At 42.5% G+C, this 21,404-nt stretch overlaps 1 protein-coding gene across 1 annotated transcript; it reads left to right on the top strand.

Moving 5' to 3' along the window:
- The first annotated feature begins 5,459 nt into the window (after positions 1–5,459).
- Positions 5,460–17,510, top strand: LOC119420338 (pannexin-3-like). The gene is made up of 4 exons (XM_037687725.1): positions 5,460–5,470; positions 6,413–6,605; positions 7,553–7,695; positions 17,292–17,510. Exons 2-4 carry the CDS (start codon positions 6,422–6,424, stop codon positions 17,508–17,510), a joined length of 546 nt encoding a protein of 181 aa, XP_037543653.1. The 5' UTR covers positions 5,460–5,470; positions 6,413–6,421.
- The last annotated feature ends 3,894 nt before the right edge of the window (positions 17,511–21,404 follow it).

Here is a 21,404-nt window from a genome sequence, read left to right as displayed (position 1 = left end):
TGGATGGATGGATGGATGGATGGATGGATGGATGGATGGATGGATGGATGGATGGATGGATGGATGGATGGATGGATGGATGGATGGATGGATGGATGGATGGATGGATGGATGGATGGATGGATGGATGGATGGATGGATGGATGGATGGATGGATGGATGGATTTTCTGACACTTTCCACATATCCATTACCAGTATATGCATTATTAATGAGTGGTAATTTAAAAATGGTCAAATGTTTATACATTTAACTGCTAGCATGTAAGGCTAACAGTTTTTAATAGCATGTGTTTATGTCTTTGTGTTAGCTCAGTGATGAAATCTTGAGGGATGACCTTGCTTGTTGGCTGAGAACAGTTGGTACAGGCCTTGCATACCATGGTTATAGGAGGTTGGACCCAAGAATGCGGATCAGCAACAAAGAGCTCAAATAAGTAATTACAGTTTATTGTAAAACAAAAACCATACTTTGCAGTGAAAAACATTCACCCATCCATCCATAATCTTTACCTGCTTCTTCCTTTTTGGGTCATGGGGGTCACTGGTGCCCATGTCAAGCCATCACTGTGCGAGTGGCAGGGGACACCCTGGATGGGTCTCCAGTCCATCACAGGGACACATAGAGACAAACAACCATTCTCTCTCACACCTAGGGACAATTTACAGTTACCAGGTAGCCTAACATGCATGTTTTGGGTCTGTGGAGGGAAACCTGAGTACCCTGAGTAAACCCACGCATGTACGGAGAGAACATGTAACTTCACCCAGAAAGGCCCCCGGCCGGGCAGCACGAAACACAAATTTCAAAATAGCAGTGTGGAATGATGAGGCACTGGGAAAACATGTGATATGGAAGGAAGTCCACAATGCAGTGCTGAACTTCAGGTACTGGAATGTCTCTGTCTGCACTTTTCGGTTCACCTTTTCCTCTGACCTGTTCAGTTCCCTTTGGTGGCCCGGTGGTTAAACAGTCTCTTAAAATCTGGTCTCAGTTCAGAAAAACACTTGGTCTTCAGGGTTTTTCACTTTTAAGTCCTTTTGCAGCAAATCACCTGTTTGCTCCATTAGATGGATTTCAAGTTTGGCATGAAAAAGAAGTAAAATGTTTTGCAGATTTATAATCGGATGGATACTTTTCCAGCTTCTCTGAACTAACAAAACAGTTTGGGATTGCATCCTCAAATTTTTTCAGAATTTTGCAGGTCAGGCATTATGTGAAATGTATGACACCACAATTTCCCCGTAAACCTCCAGATAACCCTCCTGATGCATTTCTGTCAATCAATCCCACTTCCAAAGGTGTGTTGTCTCAACTTTATAATCTCATCTTCAAATTGCATTGTCCATCTCTGAGTTCTATTAAAACATTCTGGGAACAAGACCGAGGTGTGGGACTCTATTCTGGATCAGGTGCATTCAACCTCAATGTGTGCTCGCCATGCACTCCTGCAATTTAAAGTTGTCCATCGGGTACACTTCTCTAAAGTTAAACAGACGTGCATTAACCCAAATGTGGACCCAACGTGTGACAGGTGTAGGAGTGCACCTGCTACATTCATCCACATGTTTTGGTCCTGCTCTTCCCTGGCTGATTTCTGGAAATCAGTCTTCCACACTATATCTGAAGTTTTGCACTGTGAGACTGAGCGAAACTCATGTCCGCCCTCTTTGGAGTTGCCCCAGAACTAGACTTACCACATTTGAAACAAAGAATGCTTTCGTTTTTATCATGACTTGCCAGGAGAGCTATTTTGTTATTCTTTCATCCTTTTTTCTTTTTTTTTCATTCATTCAATCAACCTTTATTTCTACAGGTAAATCCCATTGAGCCTCGAAGACTCATTTACAAGAGAGACCTGATTTAACAAAGAAAGGTGACAACAATGGACAACAGCTACAACAATAGACAGTTATAAAAAGTCATACTCAAGTTTTTTTGTTTTTTTTAAACAAATAGGATGGCTTAAAAAAAGTAACAAAAACCAGCTGGATTCTAAGGCGACTGTAGAAAACTAAAAACAGGAACATGTCTGCATTGGTCCCTGCCAGGAGTCCAACAAGGTGGAAAGATCCAGCTCCCTCTTCACATTCACACTGGATAAGGGCTGTTGTGTTTTATATGGACTTAGAAAAGAAACATTTACTGTCCAAGGTTCTGAAAATAGATTTTATAAAGCTTGGCACCCCTTCTTAACTGTTTATGAGAAATGTTCTACTATTGTCTCTGAGTAGCTCCCCTCCCCACCTCTCCTTTTTTTAATGTTAATTTTATTTTTATTTCGTCTTTTTTCATATTTGTGGATAAAATATTTTGTGGTCATGGGTTTATCTAAAATGACATTATTTAAGTAGCCCAACATGAAAACCCACGTATGCACTGAGAGAACATGCAAACTTCATCCAGAAAGAAAGAACTTTATGGATTCCAAAGGAAATTGTTGTGCCAGAGTTTTAGTACAAAGGAACATACACAAGGAATTACACAAGATATATATAAAAAAAAAGAGAATATATATTTTTTTTAAATAACAAAGAATATAAAAAATACCAACAATTAAGTTCTAAACAGGTGTAGAGGGATATGGGGTTGGATATATATTGTAAATTATCAGTTATGAGTTAAGCTCATAAGATATGCATTTATTATACAAATAACCTCGTTGTGGGCACCACCTCTCTTTAGAGGAACAAATCAGTCTCTAACCCCAAATTAAATGTAAACTGAAACGTGAATTCTTTTCTTGTGTTTAAAGGTCAAATCAGTTTAAATCAGTTAATACACACAGATATGCCAAAATAATCACAAATTTAGTTGATTTCATGTATTTTATTACAAAAATAATAATCTGTGATATATCTGATGAAGATTATGCACAACAAAGAAATGAATAATGAATAGCTTTGTATCAAAGGTCTACTTGATTATTCAAACCAGTGAAACTTTAAAAAGGCAGATTTTTGGACTGGTTCTGTTTGTGAAGTAGTTCAAATTGTGTCTAAATGAGATGTAGAGTGTGTAAAGCAAGATTATTGTGATGTATGATCACCAGAAAGGCATTCAAGGGTCTCTCTCACCAGAACAAGCTGTCAGAATGTTCCACAACTGCTTAAAATGATACCAGCAAGGCCTGAGATGCTCCGGTGACTGAAAGGCTGATTTTTCCTCAAAGTTCACCTGTCGTCGGTTGGAGGGACGAAGGTCCGGCCACTGGTTCCGAAGTCAACTGGGATTTACCACTCTGCGGTGTGATGTTCTGGTTCTGCAAGGTTTCTTTTGTCCCGTCTCTGTGCAGAAAGGATGCTTCTCTTCCATGCAGAAACTGAGTTTGTTTCAGTTCTGAGCTCCAGAAGCGTGTAGCAGAAGTTGAGAAGTAGATGTGCTTGCGAAGAAGTGAAGACGAAGTTGAAACTTAACTTAACTGTCCAAAAAAGTTCAATCTGGTCCTCTGACCATTAAAAAAAAACATAAAACAAAACAAAGCAAAAAAATGTAGAAACGTTTCGTCTTTCATCCGAAAGACTTCCTCAGTCTGAGGTGCTGTATTCAGCTCAGTCTCTTAAATAGCACCTTCTCAGAGTGGATCAACCAGTTTGCTGCTGACAACCAGAACCAGCTGCTCACATGGTCAAGAAGGACCATCAGCCTAACAATGGATCATTGGCATCAGAAAAGTTGAAGCACCAGATGTTTCTGATATCTCATGTGAGCAGAGTGTGCAGAGCTGTAAAGGACATGTGTAACATGGTTTCTGCAATATCAGCTGTGGCCTCACTCTGCTGAGCCTGTAGAATGACTGTCATGTAATATCGTGACAATTTGAAGAGCAGGCAAAAGCAATTTTTTGTTTAGCTCATGCATATAGAAAACAATTTGTGTGCTGTCAGTCCTAGGAAAAACCCCTCATGTGGACCCAGCAGAAAACTAGAGCACATATCTATATGCTCCCACCAGTACATTAAACCTCCATACTTTCTGAAGGTTTTGTATGTTCAAATCATCCTCGATCCATCTATGACGTTTCTTCATGCACAATTAAAAAACCCACTGGTGTCCTGACTTTGCACATAGACCTCCCCAACACCCATTAAAAACTTCTGACCTTATGGTTGATTTTTCTGGTTATGGCACTGTCTTTATCCAGAGTGAAATGGGTTCAGAGCAGATTCTACTGTATAAGCTACTGGATCACAAACTAGAGAGAGAGTCTCTTTTTTTGTGTTAGGTTAGATGTGAAGATATATAGAACCTTGTAAAGGTCAAATATTGTTCTGATATATAAAACCCTAGAAGTGACACTTCTACTTTATGCAATCAAGTTATATCAGCATGTGACATTCTCATGCCGCCTGTTGCCAAGTTACATCTGTGGCAACCTTTATAGATTTTGACTACAGCTTCTTCCATGCTGCACTTCCATTTTTACAACAAATTGTCACTTTGGGAGGCAAAGTGGCCTCACCAGTTTCCCACAGCATTTCACAGTTATAAGAAATGAAGATTTGGTACCTTTGAACCAAGTACCTTGGTAAAACTTGGTAGATTCTAAAATCTCTCTGTTGCACTGAAAAATTGCATATTTAAAAGCAGAATATAGTTGCTGCTCTGTATGTCAAATACCTTCTAAAATCCATCCATCCATCCGTCCATTATCTTTACCCAGTTTTTCCTTTTTAGACACAAGGGTCACTGGTGCCTATGTCCAACAGTCACTGTGTGAGAGGTGGGGGACACTCTGGACTGGTCTCCAGTCCATCACAGGGACACATATACTAGAGACAAACGAGACAAACAACCACTCACTCACTCACTCACTCACTCACTCACTCACTCACTCACTCACTCACTCATTCCCTTCGTCCCTCCTAGGGACAATTTAGAGTTACCATCAGTCTAACATGAATGTTTTTGGTCTGTGGGAGGAAACTGGAGTACCTGGAGAAAACCCACGCACCACGGAGGGACCATGCAAACTCCACCCAGAATGGTCCCCGGCCTGGATTTGAACCGGCGACATTCTTTCCTAGAGGCAACAGCTAAAGTTGCCCATTTTGCTTGTCTCTGAGTGCATGCAACTGGAAACAGGCTTGGCTGTTTGCAGTAGTTCAGAGGCAGTAGTAAAAATAGAACCAGAATGACAGAGGCTATAAAAGCCTCTGGCAATAGTTTGCTTGTTTGAAGTAGACCACAGCTCATTGCACAGTTTGGCTACCAGTGGACACATAGACATCATTTTAAGTCCTACTGTGGCCTGATGCAGTAACTGTTATGTGGGCACCTACATGCTTCCAGATGTCTTCTCTGTAATTACACCCAAACCTGGCACAGCCTGGTCCAGCCCAGATCAACCTCCTCTTTGCTATGACAGTCCGTGACTACTTAAAGAACTTTCTAACTCTCAGCAGGTTTTCAGAGAGACATTGTGGCTCCACCAACAGAAATCAGAAACAAAGAAAACTGGAAGACGTAAGGTAAAAAAACGTTTTAATCTCCATCATGTTGTTGTCTGTTAAATATTTCTGCTTCACTACATTTTTAATATCAAACTACTAATGCATTATTTGGATTATTTTATTCATCAATGTATCAAAACATTCAGTTCAAGTGGCAATAGCTATAATTCTTTTTTTGTTTTGTAAGGTATGCTTTTCAATATAGGTAATTATTCAAACTAAATTTCCAGTAGACAATGGAATTGAATTTGGTAAAGAAGAATCATTTTTAAAAATCTGCTTTAGCATACTTGCTCTATCTTTTCCTTTTATGCTGCATGAAAGTTTTAAGTTAATAGTTTGGTACTTATATTTATTTTATTGTTTTGCAGTGTTTATTTACTGTTTTTCTACTTATAATAAAGGTTTTCTAACGTTACCATCTAGTTTACTCAATTGGACCTATGCTTAGCTGATTTTATCAGGTTTTACTGATCGCAGCTTCACTTGACCAAACCTTTGTATATGTTTTAATACTTTAACCTTTGTACTATTTGCCAATTTTAACATCAGAATGCATCAGGAAATTTTAACATCAGTTTTGGTTATTTTACATACTCATTTGATAATGTACACATCTGCTTTGCAATTTTCAGATACTATTCTGCTGTTTTTATTAGTTTCTGCTAATATTATTTTAGCTACTTTTATGCTTGTTGTGGTTTTTAGTTTATGTTCTACTGCTTTTAGCCACTGCTCTGCTGTTTGTGTTCTGCTCATTTAGTCACATGTTCTGTTGATTTTAAGGTTATTGTTATTTCAGTTTTGTTATCTTCAGCAAATTTCAGAGAGTTATTTAGCATTCAAACTGCATTTGCACAGAAAATGCCATTTCTGTAGCTTGAATTCAGTGCAAAAAATGATGTTGGTAACCACCTTCCTTTCGTTCCAAATGTAACGGTTTTTGTTATCACTGGGTAGGTTGCTAAAATGTCCATCGCCCAGGCAGCAGCCAAGGCCATGCTCTCTGATGCCCTGCTGCAGGACAGGTCAGGGATCTACAGGATCAACCATCTGGAACTAGAGCTTCCTTTAGACAAGGTCATCAAGTATGTGTCTGTTGGTCTCCCACTCATGTTGGTGTGTATGGCCTTCACTCGCGAGCTCTCCCTGGGTAAGCAACTCTCTGCCTCCAAACTGCTTTTTTAACTCAACTAAGGCTTTGTGTTGAATTTTGTTTGCTTTAGCCCTCAGTCATACCCTGTAATTATGAGCACTTCCATTTTCTCTTCACAAGCTGTTTTTAAGCAGCACTTTCAGAATCTATTCCATAATAATGCTGCAGGTGGTTGAAGTGAAGACATAAGATGTAGAGGACTGAGTGAGATGCAACAGGATGACTCACGGCCTAAAGAAAAACAAGTGTTTGTACTTGTGTTGTAATTATTTGCTAAAGAGAATTTAGTTCAATTCACAACATTGTGCAGATAAAGTAAGTTACATATACAGTTTGTGAGGCTTGATTTAAAATTGTTACAAAGTTTTTATCAAGCACTGAAGAATGTCCTGCAGTTGTTAAACCTAATTTATTGAATTTTCTTCTTTTTTTTTTTTATTGAATTGAAGTTTTGATTACTAATCTAGCAAAAAATCGTACACTGTAACTTTCATTTCTTCCATTGGTAGATGTTATAATGAAAATCACTGTAACTAATGACCCTTAGCTGTTAGGATTTAATAAACAACAGTGAATATACAAGTCATGTAAATGTTGAGGATTGATAAACTCATCCTTGTGTCCCTTTTTAACTAGTGCTTACAGCACTAGAACAACTTGTACAACAGAAAACACAAAAATATAAGTTGACAACTTTCTGAAACAATATTCTGGGTCAGATGAGAAAACTGGAGCTCTGATGTGTCTCTTCAGTTGTGGCTTTGGTTATTGTAGAAATGTACCAACAAATGTATCCACCATTGTACATGTTAATAAGTACTACATATGTTCATATGCAGATGTCCTAAGTGGCTGATTACAGACAAATTGAACAGCAAGACACTGCAGAGAGCAGCTCCTATATTTGCAGATGATGTTACATTTCAGATTTGTTTATTTCGCAGGGCCTCAGATCAGCTGTTTCACACCTAGCAACTTCACAGTTAAACAAGCCAGCTATGTAGACATGTACTGCTGGGACACTCTCATGCATCACGAGTTTGACAGTGATGGGAATTTTGAGGAGCGCTCACTTTGGATGCACAAAGTAAGTTGAGCAATTTTCACTAGGTGTGGGGTTTTGGTTCTGTCTCTGTCTGTTTCCTCGTGTGTCCAGCCCTCAGTGTTTTCCCTCGTGTTCAGCCCCTGTCTCACCTGTGTCTAATGTTAATTACTGCAGGTGTCTGTCATAGTCCTAATCAGTGTGTGTATATATGCAGTTCACTGGTGTCTTGGTCTCAGGATTATCCTTATGGTGTGTGTTTCTGCCCTGTGTCCTGTTGTTTAGTAAGTAAGCTGCCCGACAGTCTTTGCTTTGTTTTTGTATAATAAATATTTAGATTTTCCACGGCCTCCTGTCATCCTCCTGCAATTGGGTTCAACACTCCTGACGGCAGAACACGACAGAATCCCGAGACCAACTTTGAACCAAGCAGGAGGATGATAACCTTGTTTGAGTTTCTGGCCCGTGAGGCGGATAAGACTACTCAACGAGACAGAGAGAAGAAGGAGAGGAGGAAGAAGCTGTTTTGACGCACTTGGCCATTAAACCTGGGTCCTCAACCTCATGGCCACTCCATCCCTCTCCGCCTCGCCGCTACACCCCGCTGCCCACCCCCTCCTCCTCATTCTCCTCCTGGCTGTCCTGCACGATCGGCTGAGAGAGGGGGACGAACTGCTGGTCCTCCCCAAATCCAGCGTGGGAAGGAGAGAGCTTCGCAGGCGAGGGGGAAACCCAGCCCTCAGTTGCCAGTTGAACAGCAGAAGATTTTGCTGGGGAGAGATACCCGTGTCCACGAGAGGAGCGGTCCGGCTCTCACTTGCTGGAGCAGCAAGGGGGGAGTTCGCTGGGGGAGAGGAACCCATGCCCCCTCCTGCTGTAGGAGCAGTCCAGCCCTCCTTCGCTGGAGGAGCTAGAAAGGTGGCAGGCTTCCATAGTGGCAACATATCTGGATCCGTTTCTGTCCTGCCACGAGGAGACCCAGGTGGATGCTCCTCACTCCAGTCCTACAGAAGGGTTCATGGCTCCATCTCCTGCGGCAGTCCCGGTCCCACCACCTGCTACAGTTTCAGCCCCATCACCTGCTGCAGCTCTGGCTCCTACACCTGTTGCAGCCCTGACCCAATCTCCTACTGCTGCAGCTCTGGTTCTGTCTCTGACTCCCCAGCAGCAGCTCCAGACCCTGTCCCTGACTCCCTAGCAGCAGCTCTGAACCCATCTCCTGATGCAGCTCTGGTCCCTGGTCTTCCTGCTGCAGCCCCGTCTCCACCTCCTGCTGCTGCAGCCCCGTCTCCACCTCCTGCTGCTCTAGTCCTGGACCACGCCTCGTCCCTGGTCTGCCTGAGGTCTTCGCTCCTGGCTCATCAGCTGAGGTCCTCGCTCTGAGCCTGACCGCAGAAGATTCTGGCCCGTCTTCAGAGGTCTTTGTCTTTGGCCCGTCTTCAGAGGTCTCCGTCCCTGGTCCATCTTCAGAGGTCTTTGTCCCTGGTCTGCCTTCAGAGGTCTTTGTCCCTGGTCTGCCCGAAGAGGTCCTCGCCTGCTTGAGTCTAAGAGGGCATAGATGGACATCTGTACTACCCCGAGATGGATGGTCCCCTGGTGCCCGCTGGAGTTCTGGCCTGAAGGTGGATGGTTTCCTGGCTGCCCCCCTAATCTCCTGCCTTTTTGGGGATGGTCACCTGGTCGCCCTCCTGAATACTGGTCCTGCCCTGGATGGTCTCCTGACCATCCACCTTGACTGTGGTTGGGGTTCCTGGATTTGGTTTTGTGTTTAGTTACCCAGGTTTACCCGTCGTTTTTTTGTTCTTCTGGTCCTTTGTGTTTCTCCATCTTGGTTTGTCCCGCCTCCCACCCAAGTTGGATGGAGCTTGTCCTTGGGATGTCTGGAACTATCCCTTGAGTGGGGAGTACTGTGGGGTTTTAGTTCTGTCTCTGTCTGTTTCCTCATGTTTCCAGCCCTCAGTGTTTTCCCTCATGTTCAGCCCCTGTCTCACCTGTGTCTAATGTTAATCACCGCAGGTGTCTGTCATTGTCCGAATCAGTGTGTGTATATATGCAGTTCACTGGTGTCTTGTCTTGGTCTCGGGATAATCCTTATGGTGTGCATTTCTGCCTTCCGTCCTGTGTCCTGTTATTTAGTAAGTAAGCTGCCCCGACAGTCTTTGCTTTGTTTTTGTATAATAAATATTTAGATTTTCTACGAGCCTCCTGTCATCCTCCTGCAATTGGGTTCAACACTCCTAACGGCAGAAAACGACACTAGGATCTCTTAACTTACGCTGGTGTGATTGATTGCATTCTGCAGCCTTGTAGAGGGACTGTACTTGTATTGTACTTTTTTATCCAACTAGGGTAACTAAAGGGTTTGAGAACACAATCTGTACACTATTTATCCATCAAAACACATTCATTGACTACTCTACATATCTACAAAGCTAATCTAAATAAATCATTTTCTTGAGACCAGTCATTGTTGTAGATACCCAAACTTTTGTGCCCCATGGACTGGTTTTCTGCAACAACTTTTCCACGAACCCCCTGCAGGGGCACGAGTGTGAGGGAAGGTCACCTTCATAACAAAATACTATCAAGTGGATTATATATATATATTTACATCTATAGTTATGATATGTATTTTTATTATATATTTAGTAATCTCATTTATTTTATTATTATTTTGTAATCTGTTTAATATAATTCATCTGTGACCTTAGCAATGCGGTTAACTGCTCAATATGATTCTTTCAGTTCAGACACATTTATGAAAGTGGTGGGCTTCAATAATTGTCTCTGACCTTTGTGACTGTAGTGAACTAAGCCTCAGGTCAAAACCTGATCCTGGGACAGGAACTGTTATTTCATTGATTTGAGTCCAGAAACACAGATTAAGCTCATCCAGAGACTTTCTAAGTGTGTCCTGCACGGATCAATTGAAAGAACACTCTCTTTCATATTATCATTACTATTTTACAAATGTCTTGATAATCAAAAGTGTGTTTAGTTCAAACCATTTTAAATGTTGAAGTGAACTACTCACTTTAAATCAACTGTGAAACAGTATTAATGATTTTTAATCCTCATTCAAAGTAGAAATCAAGTTAATGTCTGTTACAAGAGTAATGATGCATTTTTGATCTTCTGTCTGAAATGAGAAGGAGTGAGTCGGTCAAAAGTCAAGGAACGGTCAAAAACATGTTTATCGGAACGAAATGTCATGTTTAACTCTCTCAGATAGATAGAAGGAGACTGGCTCCTAAATGTCTCTGTTTCTTCAAAACATCTTTCTGTCTGTTCTTAAAACAATCTACTCTGTCTCCTTGACTTGTAATAACCTCTTACGTCACTAAAACCACACCCCTGTTGGTTCGTTCAACCAATCAGGAAGTTCTCAGAGGAACCGGAAGTGACCTCTTTAAAAGGGTCGACACTTCCTAGTTCCAAGTAGAACAAGAGTTCCGAAAAGAACAAGAGTTCCAAGCAGAACAACGTTCCAGACATGAACCAAAGTTCTGAGAGTAGAACCGAACGAAAGTTCTGAAGTGCTGGAGTTAGTTGGGAGTTCTTTCGAGTCTCGTGGGGATTATGGAATCTTCCACATCTGAGTGGAATTCTGACGGGCTCACAGCTCATGTGAGTCCACCTGGGAGGTGAGCGTGCTGTTGAACGAAGTACTCTCACGACTCCTGAGGTCACAGCTGTTCTTACGGAGACGCTGAAAAGAGTTGAAAGAAAACTCTACACCGGAGCCGAAACTATCGTCTGCAAAGGTAAAAGAGTCGATCTTCACTTGCGAGTGTACCGTGGGTTAAGCTGCGACCAAAGGAGCGTGTTGTTCTGGTTATACAGACACATTCCCTCATCCATCTCTCTCCATTTAAACTTCATTTTCCCATCTTTAAAACTCTTCTATCTGCCAGTAATTAATCCAGATATTTTCAGAAATGTCTGTTGTATTTCAGTTGCAAGTAAGAAATCATGGCCGTATGATTTCTCATTGTAAAGCTCATTAATTAAGCTGTGTTAATTGTAATCAATCTGTCAATTAATGTAAATGTGTGATGTGTTTTAAATCGTTTTTAATTAAACGGCTCACTGTTGTTGGTGAGTCAGAAATTTAAACACGTTTCCGTCCACATTTAATCATTCAAGGCACGATAGAACTCAGTCCAGAAAAATGAAAGAATCCGTTTAAATTATGGATAATATCATACAGGTATCATTCATTACATGATCACACTATTCTTTCTTTCCAAAAACTTCTAAGGGTCATCTTTTCGAGAAGGCAGTTTAGTTTCCATGTGGTGAAACAGTTTTGAAAGTTTCAGGGCTTTATTGGATGATTGTATTTTGTTTTTTATTGAAGAGGCTCTTCAACAATGTTTGTTGTTAATTCATTTTTGCTAAAGTTAGTTTGAGAGCTTAGCGGAGCATGAAAACATGCGACTGAGTCAAGTGCTAAAATTGTGTGAACAGGAGGGATAGTTAAAAAAAACACCATGCAGATTAACACAAATAGAAAATATGAAATATACTGAAGCATGCTCAGTAATCCAGGTAGAAAAATCTAAAAGTCAGGTCCTCTGGACAGGTTAAAAAAAACAAACGTTATAAAAAAAAAAAAATCCCGAAACGTTTCTACAATTTTTAATTTTTGAACCCGTCCAGAGGATCTGACTTAACTTTTTTATTCAATATGAAACTTATTCTTTTTATGTGTCCTGGTACCAAATGAGGTACCGGGTACATTTGCCCAGTACTGGACCCAAGCCCAGTGGATGGAGACTCTTGCTTCAGATCACATTCATACACAAAGACAACACACACCAGAGACAATGTTCAGTGTTTTACTCAGGAATATTTTGACATTTGACTGTCGACTGGAGACATTTAACCTATAGCTCACTCAGTGGAAGACAACTGCGCTCACCACTCAGCCACAGTTGACCTTGTTAATTTAGAGCCACTTGCACATCTGAAAATGTTAGACTACATCTTTAATGAGGACTGCTGCAAAATATCCACACCAGCATGTATAATTTAGTCCACCGTCACTAACAGATGCGTTCAGTGCAAGACTTTTGCTTATTTTTGTATAATAATAATAATAATAATAATAATAATAATAATAATAATAATAATAATAATAACAATGAGTAATGCTATTTTTGCCCATGTTTGTGTGTGACTGTCAGCAAACATCTCATGAACAACAGATTAATTTTACTTGAAAGATGCAAAAAGTAATGTGTGACTTTGCAGTTGTCTGATTCTAAGTAAAAATAATACAGGATGAATTTCTAAAACGGATTAGATTTTGGGGCAGCACAGCGGGGCAGTTGGTAGAGCTGCTGCCTCTCAGCAAGCAGGTCACCCCAGTTCGAATCCCGGCCCAGGGCTTTTCTGTGGAGTTTGAATGTTCTCTCCGTGCATGCGTGGGTTTTCTCCAGGTACTCCAGTTTCCTCCCACAGACCAAAAACATGCATGTTAGACTGATGGTAACTCTAAATTGTCCCTAGGTGTGAGTGAGAGAATGAATGGTTGTTTGTCTCGTTTGTCTCTATGTGGCCTTGTGATGGACTGGAGACCTGTCCAGGGTGTACCCCGCCCCTCGCACTATGATTGCTGGACATGGGCACCGGCGACCCCCATGACCCAAAATGGAAGAAGTGGGTAAAAGATAATGGATGGATGGATAATACAATACAGTGTATTAAACAGCAGCCTTAACATGACTCTATTGTGAGCAGATGGGTTTGAATACAGCAGCTTATGGGTAAGAAATCAGCAGCATTGTTAAAGTGACATATCACCAATTAAAGTGGCATTACAGTGATTGTCCTGGTTATAGATTCATGAGTCTAACAGCCTCAGGGTAGAAGCTGTTCCTCAGTCTAGTGGTTCTACACTTAATGCTCCTCAACTTCCTGCCTGAGGGGAGCAGGGCAAAAAGTGTGTGTGCTGAGTGAGTGGGGTCCTTCATGATGCAGGTGGCCATCTTCCTGCTTCTGGAGGTGTAGATGTTTGTGATGGTGGGGAGGCTGACTCCAACGGTCTTCTGTGCAGCCTTCACCATTCTCTGCAGAGCTTTTCTCTCTCCAGCAGATCAGCTCCCATGCCGCACGTTGATGCTGGAGCACAGGATGCTCTCCACCTGTAGAAGGAGGTGAGGACTGAGTTCCCAATCCAGCTCGCCTAAGCTGCCTGAGGAAGTAGAGTCACTGATGTGCTTTCTTGATCAGACTGGTAGTGTTGTTGCCCCAGCTGTGATAATCATTCAGGTGCACACCCAAGTATTTGTAAATGGAGACCATTTCCACCACAGATCCTCTTGTGGACAGAGGGGTGTCTGCCCCTTCTGAAATTCACAATAATCTTCTTCATCTTCTTCACAATGATGTGGAGGTTGTTCTTTCTACACCAGCTCTCCAGGTGTTCTACCTTCTGTCTATAGCCAGACTCATCATTGTTTGTGATGCATCCAAGTACCAGATGGGTAGGTACACAGTCATATGTGAGCAGAGTGAACAGGAAAGGGCTCACCACACAGCCCAGAGGGTAGCCAGTGCTGATTATGGTGGAGGATGAGAAGTTGTGGATCCTCACAGACTGTGGTCTGTTGGTTAAGAAATCCAGGATCCAGTTGCATATGGAGGGGCTTAGTCTTAGTGTCAGCAGTTTGTCCATCAGGGCCTGGGGAATCATGGTGTTAAAGGCGGATGTGAAGTCCACAAACGGCATACAGACGTAGGAGCCCTTCTGCTCCAGGTGCGTGAGAACAGTGTGGACCACAGAGAAGATGGTTCCTCCATTGATTGAGTCTTGCGGTATGCATAATGGTGTGGTTTCTGAGGCGTATATGGCTATGTTGTATAGGCTAAATCATGCTACAATTTTGTATAAATTACTGAATAGTACAAGCTGGTATTACAGAAGAATTCATTATATGGTCTCGCATGAATTCTGAAAATGTACTTTTAAGCTTTGGTATAGATTAGACACTGATCACACTGCAATTGGCTGAAGCTAGTAGAGCCTACATGGAAACTATTTACAAGTTTAAAAAATAAGTTGCAAACTCTTAAACTAATTAAAATCATAATTTTTCAACTAGCTAAAAAGTATTGAAATCATTGGAGTTAGTCATTAATTATTGACTGATTTCAGGTCTATCATCATTAGTTATACCCAATATATTTTATTTGTACAACATCTAGATGTTTTAATTAATTGTTGTATGAAATTAACATCCATCCATCCAACCATCCATCCATCATTTTTATCCACTTATTCCTTTTCGAGTCATGAGGTCACTGGTGCCCATATCCAGCAGTCACTGTGCAAGAGGCGGGGGACATGTGGGACAGGTCTTCAGTCCATCACAAGGACATTTGGACAGGTCTCCAGTGCATCAAAGGGACACCTGGACAGGTCTCCAGTCCATCACAGGGACACCTGGACAAGTCTCCAGTCCATTACAGGGACACATAGAGACAAATGAGACAAATAACTATTCACTCTCTCACCTAGGGACAATTTAGAATTACCAGTCAGCCTAACATGCATGTGTCAGGGTTTCAATCTGTGCAAGACAGGAACGTACACAGTGGTGTAGGCAGGACTCGGAGGCCAGGTCGTAAAATTAAATACACTTTTAATAAGGAAAGTAGATAGGCTGATGAGGCAGCAAAACTTACATGACTGGATATAAACAAGACAGAACCAGGACCAGGACAGGACGAGAACATACCCAACAATGCACCGACAATGAATAACACAGACCTAGACTTAAATACACAGACTAGATGAGACATAATTACAAGCAGCTGGACAGGACACACAGGTGACACTGATCTGGAAAATTAACAGGACGTGATGCAGGGTGACCACAGAGTGCACCATCCTTACAGTACCTCACCCCAAGGGCGTCCCTTGATGTCTCCAAAATCCCACCCCACATACCTTGGGTGGGAGGAGGGGGGAGCTGCAAGGATGGAGGTCACAAGGAAAACACAAGGACAGAAATAAAAACTCAGGAAAAAAAACTAGAAACTACATCAAAAACACAAGAAACACAAAAATGTCCAAGCGGTCAGGAGATTGTCCAACGGGTTGGAGTAGGTTAGGTAGGCAACTGGGAGGCCATCCAGCACAGGACCAAAGTTCAGGTGGCAGCTGGGAGGCTATCCGAAACACTGGAGCAGGTCGCACGAGCGGACGGGAGGCCATCCAAAACCCTGGAGCAGGTCTGGAGCCAGGCCTGTGGGTGCCGGGGAATACCCAAGTGGTGTGGAGCCCTTGAGGAGAAGTGAGGACCCAGACTGAGGCAAGGACCCAGTGCAAGGTGAGGACCCAAAGCGAGGCAAGGAGCCTGGATGAGGCAAGGAGCCTGGACAAGGTGAGGAGCCTGGACGCGTGGGAACCACCTTGGGAGCTGCATGCAGCATGTGAACCACCTTAGGAGCTGCATACAGTGTAGAGACCACCTTGGGAGCTGCATGCAGCATGGAGACCACATCAGGAGTGATATGTGGCATGGAGAACACATCGGGAGCTGCATGTGGCGTGGAGACTACCTTGGGAGCTGCATTTGTTCATTCAACTTTCATTTATACAAGTTAGTCCCATTGAGCCTCAAGGACTCATTTACAAGGGAGACCCGAATGCAAGCAGCATGGAGACTACCTTGGGAGCTGCATGTGGCGTGGGAACCACCTTAGGAGCTGCATGCGGCGTGGAGACCACCTCGGGAGCTGCAGGCAGCATGGAGACCACCTCGGGAGTTGCATGCGGCATGGAGACCAAGTTCTGCAGGTGGTGTAGAGACCTCAAGTGCTGCAGGTGATGTAGAGACCTCAAGTGCTGCAGGTGGTGTAGAACCCTGTGCATACTCAAGACCTGCTAAGGATGAGGAACCCTCAGCAGTAGGTAGTGTGGACCCCACTGCAGCAGGCAACAGAAAGGAGCCTGCCTGGACCCCCTTGGCAGGACAGGAAGGAGGTGTAAAGACCCCTGGTGGATACTCAGGACCCACAGGGTGATTTGAACCCTCACATGATACAGAGGCTGCAGAGGATGTAAAAACTATGGGGACTGTGGTGGGAGCCACCACAGGGACTGCAGCAGGCATGGGGCCCTCTGGAGACAGAGCAGGTGAATAAGAGTCTGTAACATGAGAGTAAGAGTCTTTAGCCAAGTTTATGTCTGGAGCTTGGGAGTCTGGTTCTGCAGCAGGTGAGTCTGTGTCTGCAGCAGGAGACTCAGTGGGTTCAGAGTTGCCAGAGTGCAACTTTTTGTGTAAGTCTGTTTCCTACAACCAGAACCAATGTGAACAATTTAAAGATGTGCTGAAGAACAGAGGAACAGCTAATCCAGGCAGATTATTGGCACTCAAAGATCAGGATTGGGCACTCCTGCTCTAAGCATGACACACCACAAAATGAGATTGTGCATGTTATTTTCAAGATTTGACTCATAAAGCTGTAACTGTCATTTCTCAACATAAGATGAACTTAACTTAAAACGCTTGTACAAAAAACATGAGATAATGTGAATTACCTCAAGGATTGCCCAGACTAATTATTTCTTATTTTTGTTGCTTTATTGTTCTCTTGTTTAAGGCATTTTTTTCTCTTTGCCCTTTCAGATGTTTCCTTACTCTCTCCTGATCATGGCGGTCTTGATGTACCTGCCAGGTCTAATCTGGCGCTTACTTGTCACGCCAACTCTAAGCACAGACTTGTTGTTCATAGCTGATGAACTGGACAAGTCATACAACCGCTCAGTCCGACTGGCTCAAATCATTCTGGATCTGCACCAGAACACTAAGAATCCACTTACTTTTCAGGCAGAACTTCAGAGGTAAAATGTTTTGATTCTTTTTATTCCCCATATTAACCTGACAAATTCCTGTATATAGCTCTGCATGTGTATTAATGATTTCTCTTCAAACAAAACTGATTAGATTTATGAGTAAATTTGAAGTAGAGTGAAATTTTTCCAAACTATTTCACATTTGTCCACAAGTGGGTGTTTTATTCTCTGTATCCATGCAGGGAAACTATAGTCCATCTGTATCCTGATGCATGCTCAATAATCTGGGTAAAAAAATCTAAAAAAGTTAAATCTGGTCCTCTGGACATTAAAAAAAAAAAAAAAAAAAAAAAGCAAAACAACAACAAAAAAAAACAACATAGAAATGTTTTGTCTTTCATTGAAAGACTTCCTCAGTCTGAGGTGCTGTATTCAGCTCAGTCTCTTAAATAGCACCTTCTCAGAGTGGATCAACCAGTTTGCTGCTGACAACCAAAACCAGCTGATCACATGATCAAGAAGGACCATCAGCCTAACAATGGATCATTAGCACACTGATGGCTGTTTACTATTCACAGGAGGTTGAGTGATACTAGCAATCACAGCATTGTAAGAGGGAGACAGTTGAACAGTAGAATTCCTCTGGTGGAGATGATCACAGCCACAGAATCAGCCATCCGCAACAACAAAATGAAAGAGGGTGAAGCAGAACAGCTCAGAATCAAAGTTTCATCCTGCCTCAGCAATGCCAAATCACCACCTTCCAACATCAGTAGAGAGGAGAGGGATGCACTCACCACTCTTAGCAAGGACAAAAACATCATCATTCTCCCAGCAGACAAAGGAAGGTGCACAGTGATTTTGAACCAGAAAGACTATCATGAGAAAGTTATGACAATCCTTAGTGACTTAACCACTTATGAACATCTGAAAAGCGATCCAGGAAGTGGTTACAAGAAGAAGTTGATAGATTGCCTGAAAGTTTTGGAGCAGGACAAGGCTATTGACCGTTTTCTGTACCACAGACTGTATCCAGGGGAGGCCACACCTAGTCTGTATGGTTTACCTAAAATCCACAAACAAGGTGTACCTTTAAGACCAATTGTTAGCATGATTAACTCTGTCACTTACAATGTTTCCAAATATCTGGCATCTGTACTCATCCCTTTAGTTGGCAGCTCAGAACACCACATACAGAACACCATGGACTTTGTGGACAAGGTGAGGGATGTCATCATGGAGACTGATGAAACAATGGTCTCTTTTGATGTCACATCACTCTTTACGTGCATTCCTGTTGATGATGCAGTAGAGGTGGTCAGTTTAAGATTAAAATCAGACACCACTCTGAGCAGCTGGACCACGCTTTCCACAGAACAACTGTGTCAACTCTTGAAACTGTGCCTGCAGTCAACCTACTTCACATATGGGGAGCAATATTATAGGCAGAAACATGGGTGTGCTATGGGGTCTCCAGTTTCTCCTATTGTTGCCAACCTGTACATGGAGGAGGTAGAAAAGAGAGCCTTGACGTCCTTTTCAGGGACACCACCAAGTCATTGGTTCAGGTATGTTGACGACACCTGGGTTAAAATTAAATCTCAGGAAGTCCAACATTTTACTGACCACATCAACTCTGTGGATAAATACATCAAGTTCACACAAGAAGATGTAAAAAAAAGGCAGGTTGGCTTTCTTGGACTGTGAGGTCTCAGTCTCTGATAGAGGACTTTTGCAAACTGAGGTGTACCGCAAACCCACCCACACAGACCAGTATTTGCAGTTTGACTCCCATCACCCTTTGGAGCACAAGTTAGGAGTCATCAGGACTCTGTACCACAGAGCAGACAGCGTCCCCACTAGCTCAGGAGCCAGGCAGAAGGAGAAATCCCACACAAGACAGGCTCTAGAGCAATGTGGACATCCTAACTGGGCCTTCCTGAAAGAAGAAACCCAAACAGGACTCCAGTCAGCCAACAGGTGAAAAGGAGGAACCCAGACCCAGACCAGTGGTCATTCCGTATGTTGAGGGGGTATCAGAGAAACTGAGACGTTTATTTTCTAAACATAACGTCCCAGTGGCTTTTAAACCCCAAAATACATTACGGAAAAGACTGGTTCATCCCAAAGATCCAGTCCCCCGGCACAAATAGAGTAATATTGTGTATGTTGTTCAGTGTCAGGAGGGTGATCAGTCTTACATCGGGGAAACTAAACAGCCACTGGCCAAAAGGATGGACCATCACAGAAGATCAACATCATCAGGCCAGGACTCTGCGGTCTACACTCATCTCCAGGTCAGAGGTCACTCTTTCAGGGATGAAGATGTTCACATCCTGGACAGAGAGGAACGATGGTTTGAGAGAGGAGTAAAGGAGGCCATCTTTGTGAAAAGAAATCGTCCATCATTAAACAGGGGTGGAGCCTCCAGGTTCAACTGTCCCCCTCTTACAATGCTGTGATTGCTAGTATCACTCAGCCCTCTGTGAACAGTAAACAGCCATCAGGTGCTAATGATCCATTGTTAGGCTGATGGTCCTTCTTGAGCATGTGAGCAGCTGGTTCTGGTTGTCAGCAGCAAACTGGTTGATCCACTCTGAGAAGGTGCTATTTAAGAGACTGAGCTGAATACAGCACCTCAGACTGAGGAAGTCTCTCGGATGAGAGACGAAACGTTTCTACATTTGTTTTTTTGAATGTCCAGAGGACCAGATTTAACTTTTTTTAGATTTTTCTACGTGGATTATTGAGCATGCATCAGGATATTTGTAGGTTTGAAGTAGGATGTTGAATTTTATTCTGGATTTGACAGGGAGCCAATGGAGAGAAGCTAAAACTGGAGAGAGCTACAGCGTGCGCTCTCAGGACATCATTACCTGCAGTGTTCCCTCGATGAGGACTGAACTAGACAAAAGGACCTTCTCCTACTCCGCTCCTGTTTCCTGGAATATCTTACAAAAAGATTTGAAGCTCTTGACCTTTGACCTCTCTAAGTGTCTTTAAGAATCTGTTGGACACCTGGCCGGGACCAATGCTGACATGTACCTGTTTTTAGTTTTCTACATTCACCACATAATTTAGCTGTTTTTTTTTTGTTACCTTTTTCTTTTAGCCATCCTATTTGTAAAAAAAACAACAAAAAAAACTGCAGTATGACTTTTTATAATTGTTTATTGTTGTCCATTGTTGTCATCTTTCTTTGTTGAAATCAGGTCTCTCTTGTAAGTGAGTCCTCGAGGCTCAATGGGATTACCTGTCTAAATAAAGGTTGAATGAACTTGATCTCTCCCAGTAACTCCAGTTAAGACTCTGGCAGCAGCATTTTGGATCAACTGAAGATGTTTTAAAGAAGTATTTGGACACCCAGATAATAAACCATTGCAACAGTCCAGTCTAGACGTGACAAATGCATGGACCAGTTCTTCTGCATCATCTTTAGATCAGATGTTTCTAATGTTAGTGATATTACGCAGGTGGAAGAAGGAGGTTCTAGTAACGTTTTTAATGTGGGGGATAAAAGACGTGTCCTGATCAAAAATAACACCAAGATTTTTAACATTAATGAGAGTTTGTAGCAGAGATCATATCTCTCCAGTTTTAGCTTCTCTCCATTGGCTCCCTGTCAAATCCAGAATAGAATTCAAAATCTTACTTCTAACCTACAAAGCTCTCAACAACCTAGCTCCATCTTATATTACAGATCTTATTGTTCCATCCATCCATCCATCCATTTTCTTTACCCGTTTGTTCCATTTTGGGTCACGGGGGTCGCTGGTGCCCATGTCCAGCAATCACTGTGCGAGGGGCGGGGTACACCCTGGACGGGTCGCAAGTCCATCACAGGGCCACATAGAGACAAACAACCATTCACTCTCATTCACACCTAGGGACAATTTAGAGTTACCAATCAGCCTAACATGCATGTTTTTGGACTGTGGGAGGAAAC

This window comes from Nematolebias whitei, chromosome 14 (genome assembly GCF_014905685.2).
Source record: "Nematolebias whitei isolate Nwh7 chromosome 14, NemWhi1, whole genome shotgun sequence".
Lineage (NCBI taxonomy): Eukaryota > Metazoa > Chordata > Actinopteri > Cyprinodontiformes > Rivulidae > Nematolebias > Nematolebias whitei.
Note: the sequence above shows the minus strand (reverse complement) of the source record. Positions and strands in the feature narration are given on the sequence as shown.

What these genes read in the sequence shown, in the direction of transcription:
- LOC119420338 (XM_037687725.1), top strand. Translation starts at nt 6,422, where the DNA reads ATGTCCATCGCCCAGGCAGCAGCCAAGGCCATGCTCTCTGATGCCCTG. An exon ending in CACTCGCGAGCTCTCCCTGG is followed by an intron (nt 6,606 to 7,552) that starts GTAAGCAACTCT and finishes TTTATTTCGCAG; the next exon opens with GGCCTCAGATCAGCTGTTTC. An exon ending in GCTCACTTTGGATGCACAAA is followed by an intron (nt 7,696 to 17,291) that starts GTAAGTTGAGCA and finishes TTGCCCTTTCAG; the next exon opens with ATGTTTCCTTACTCTCTCCT.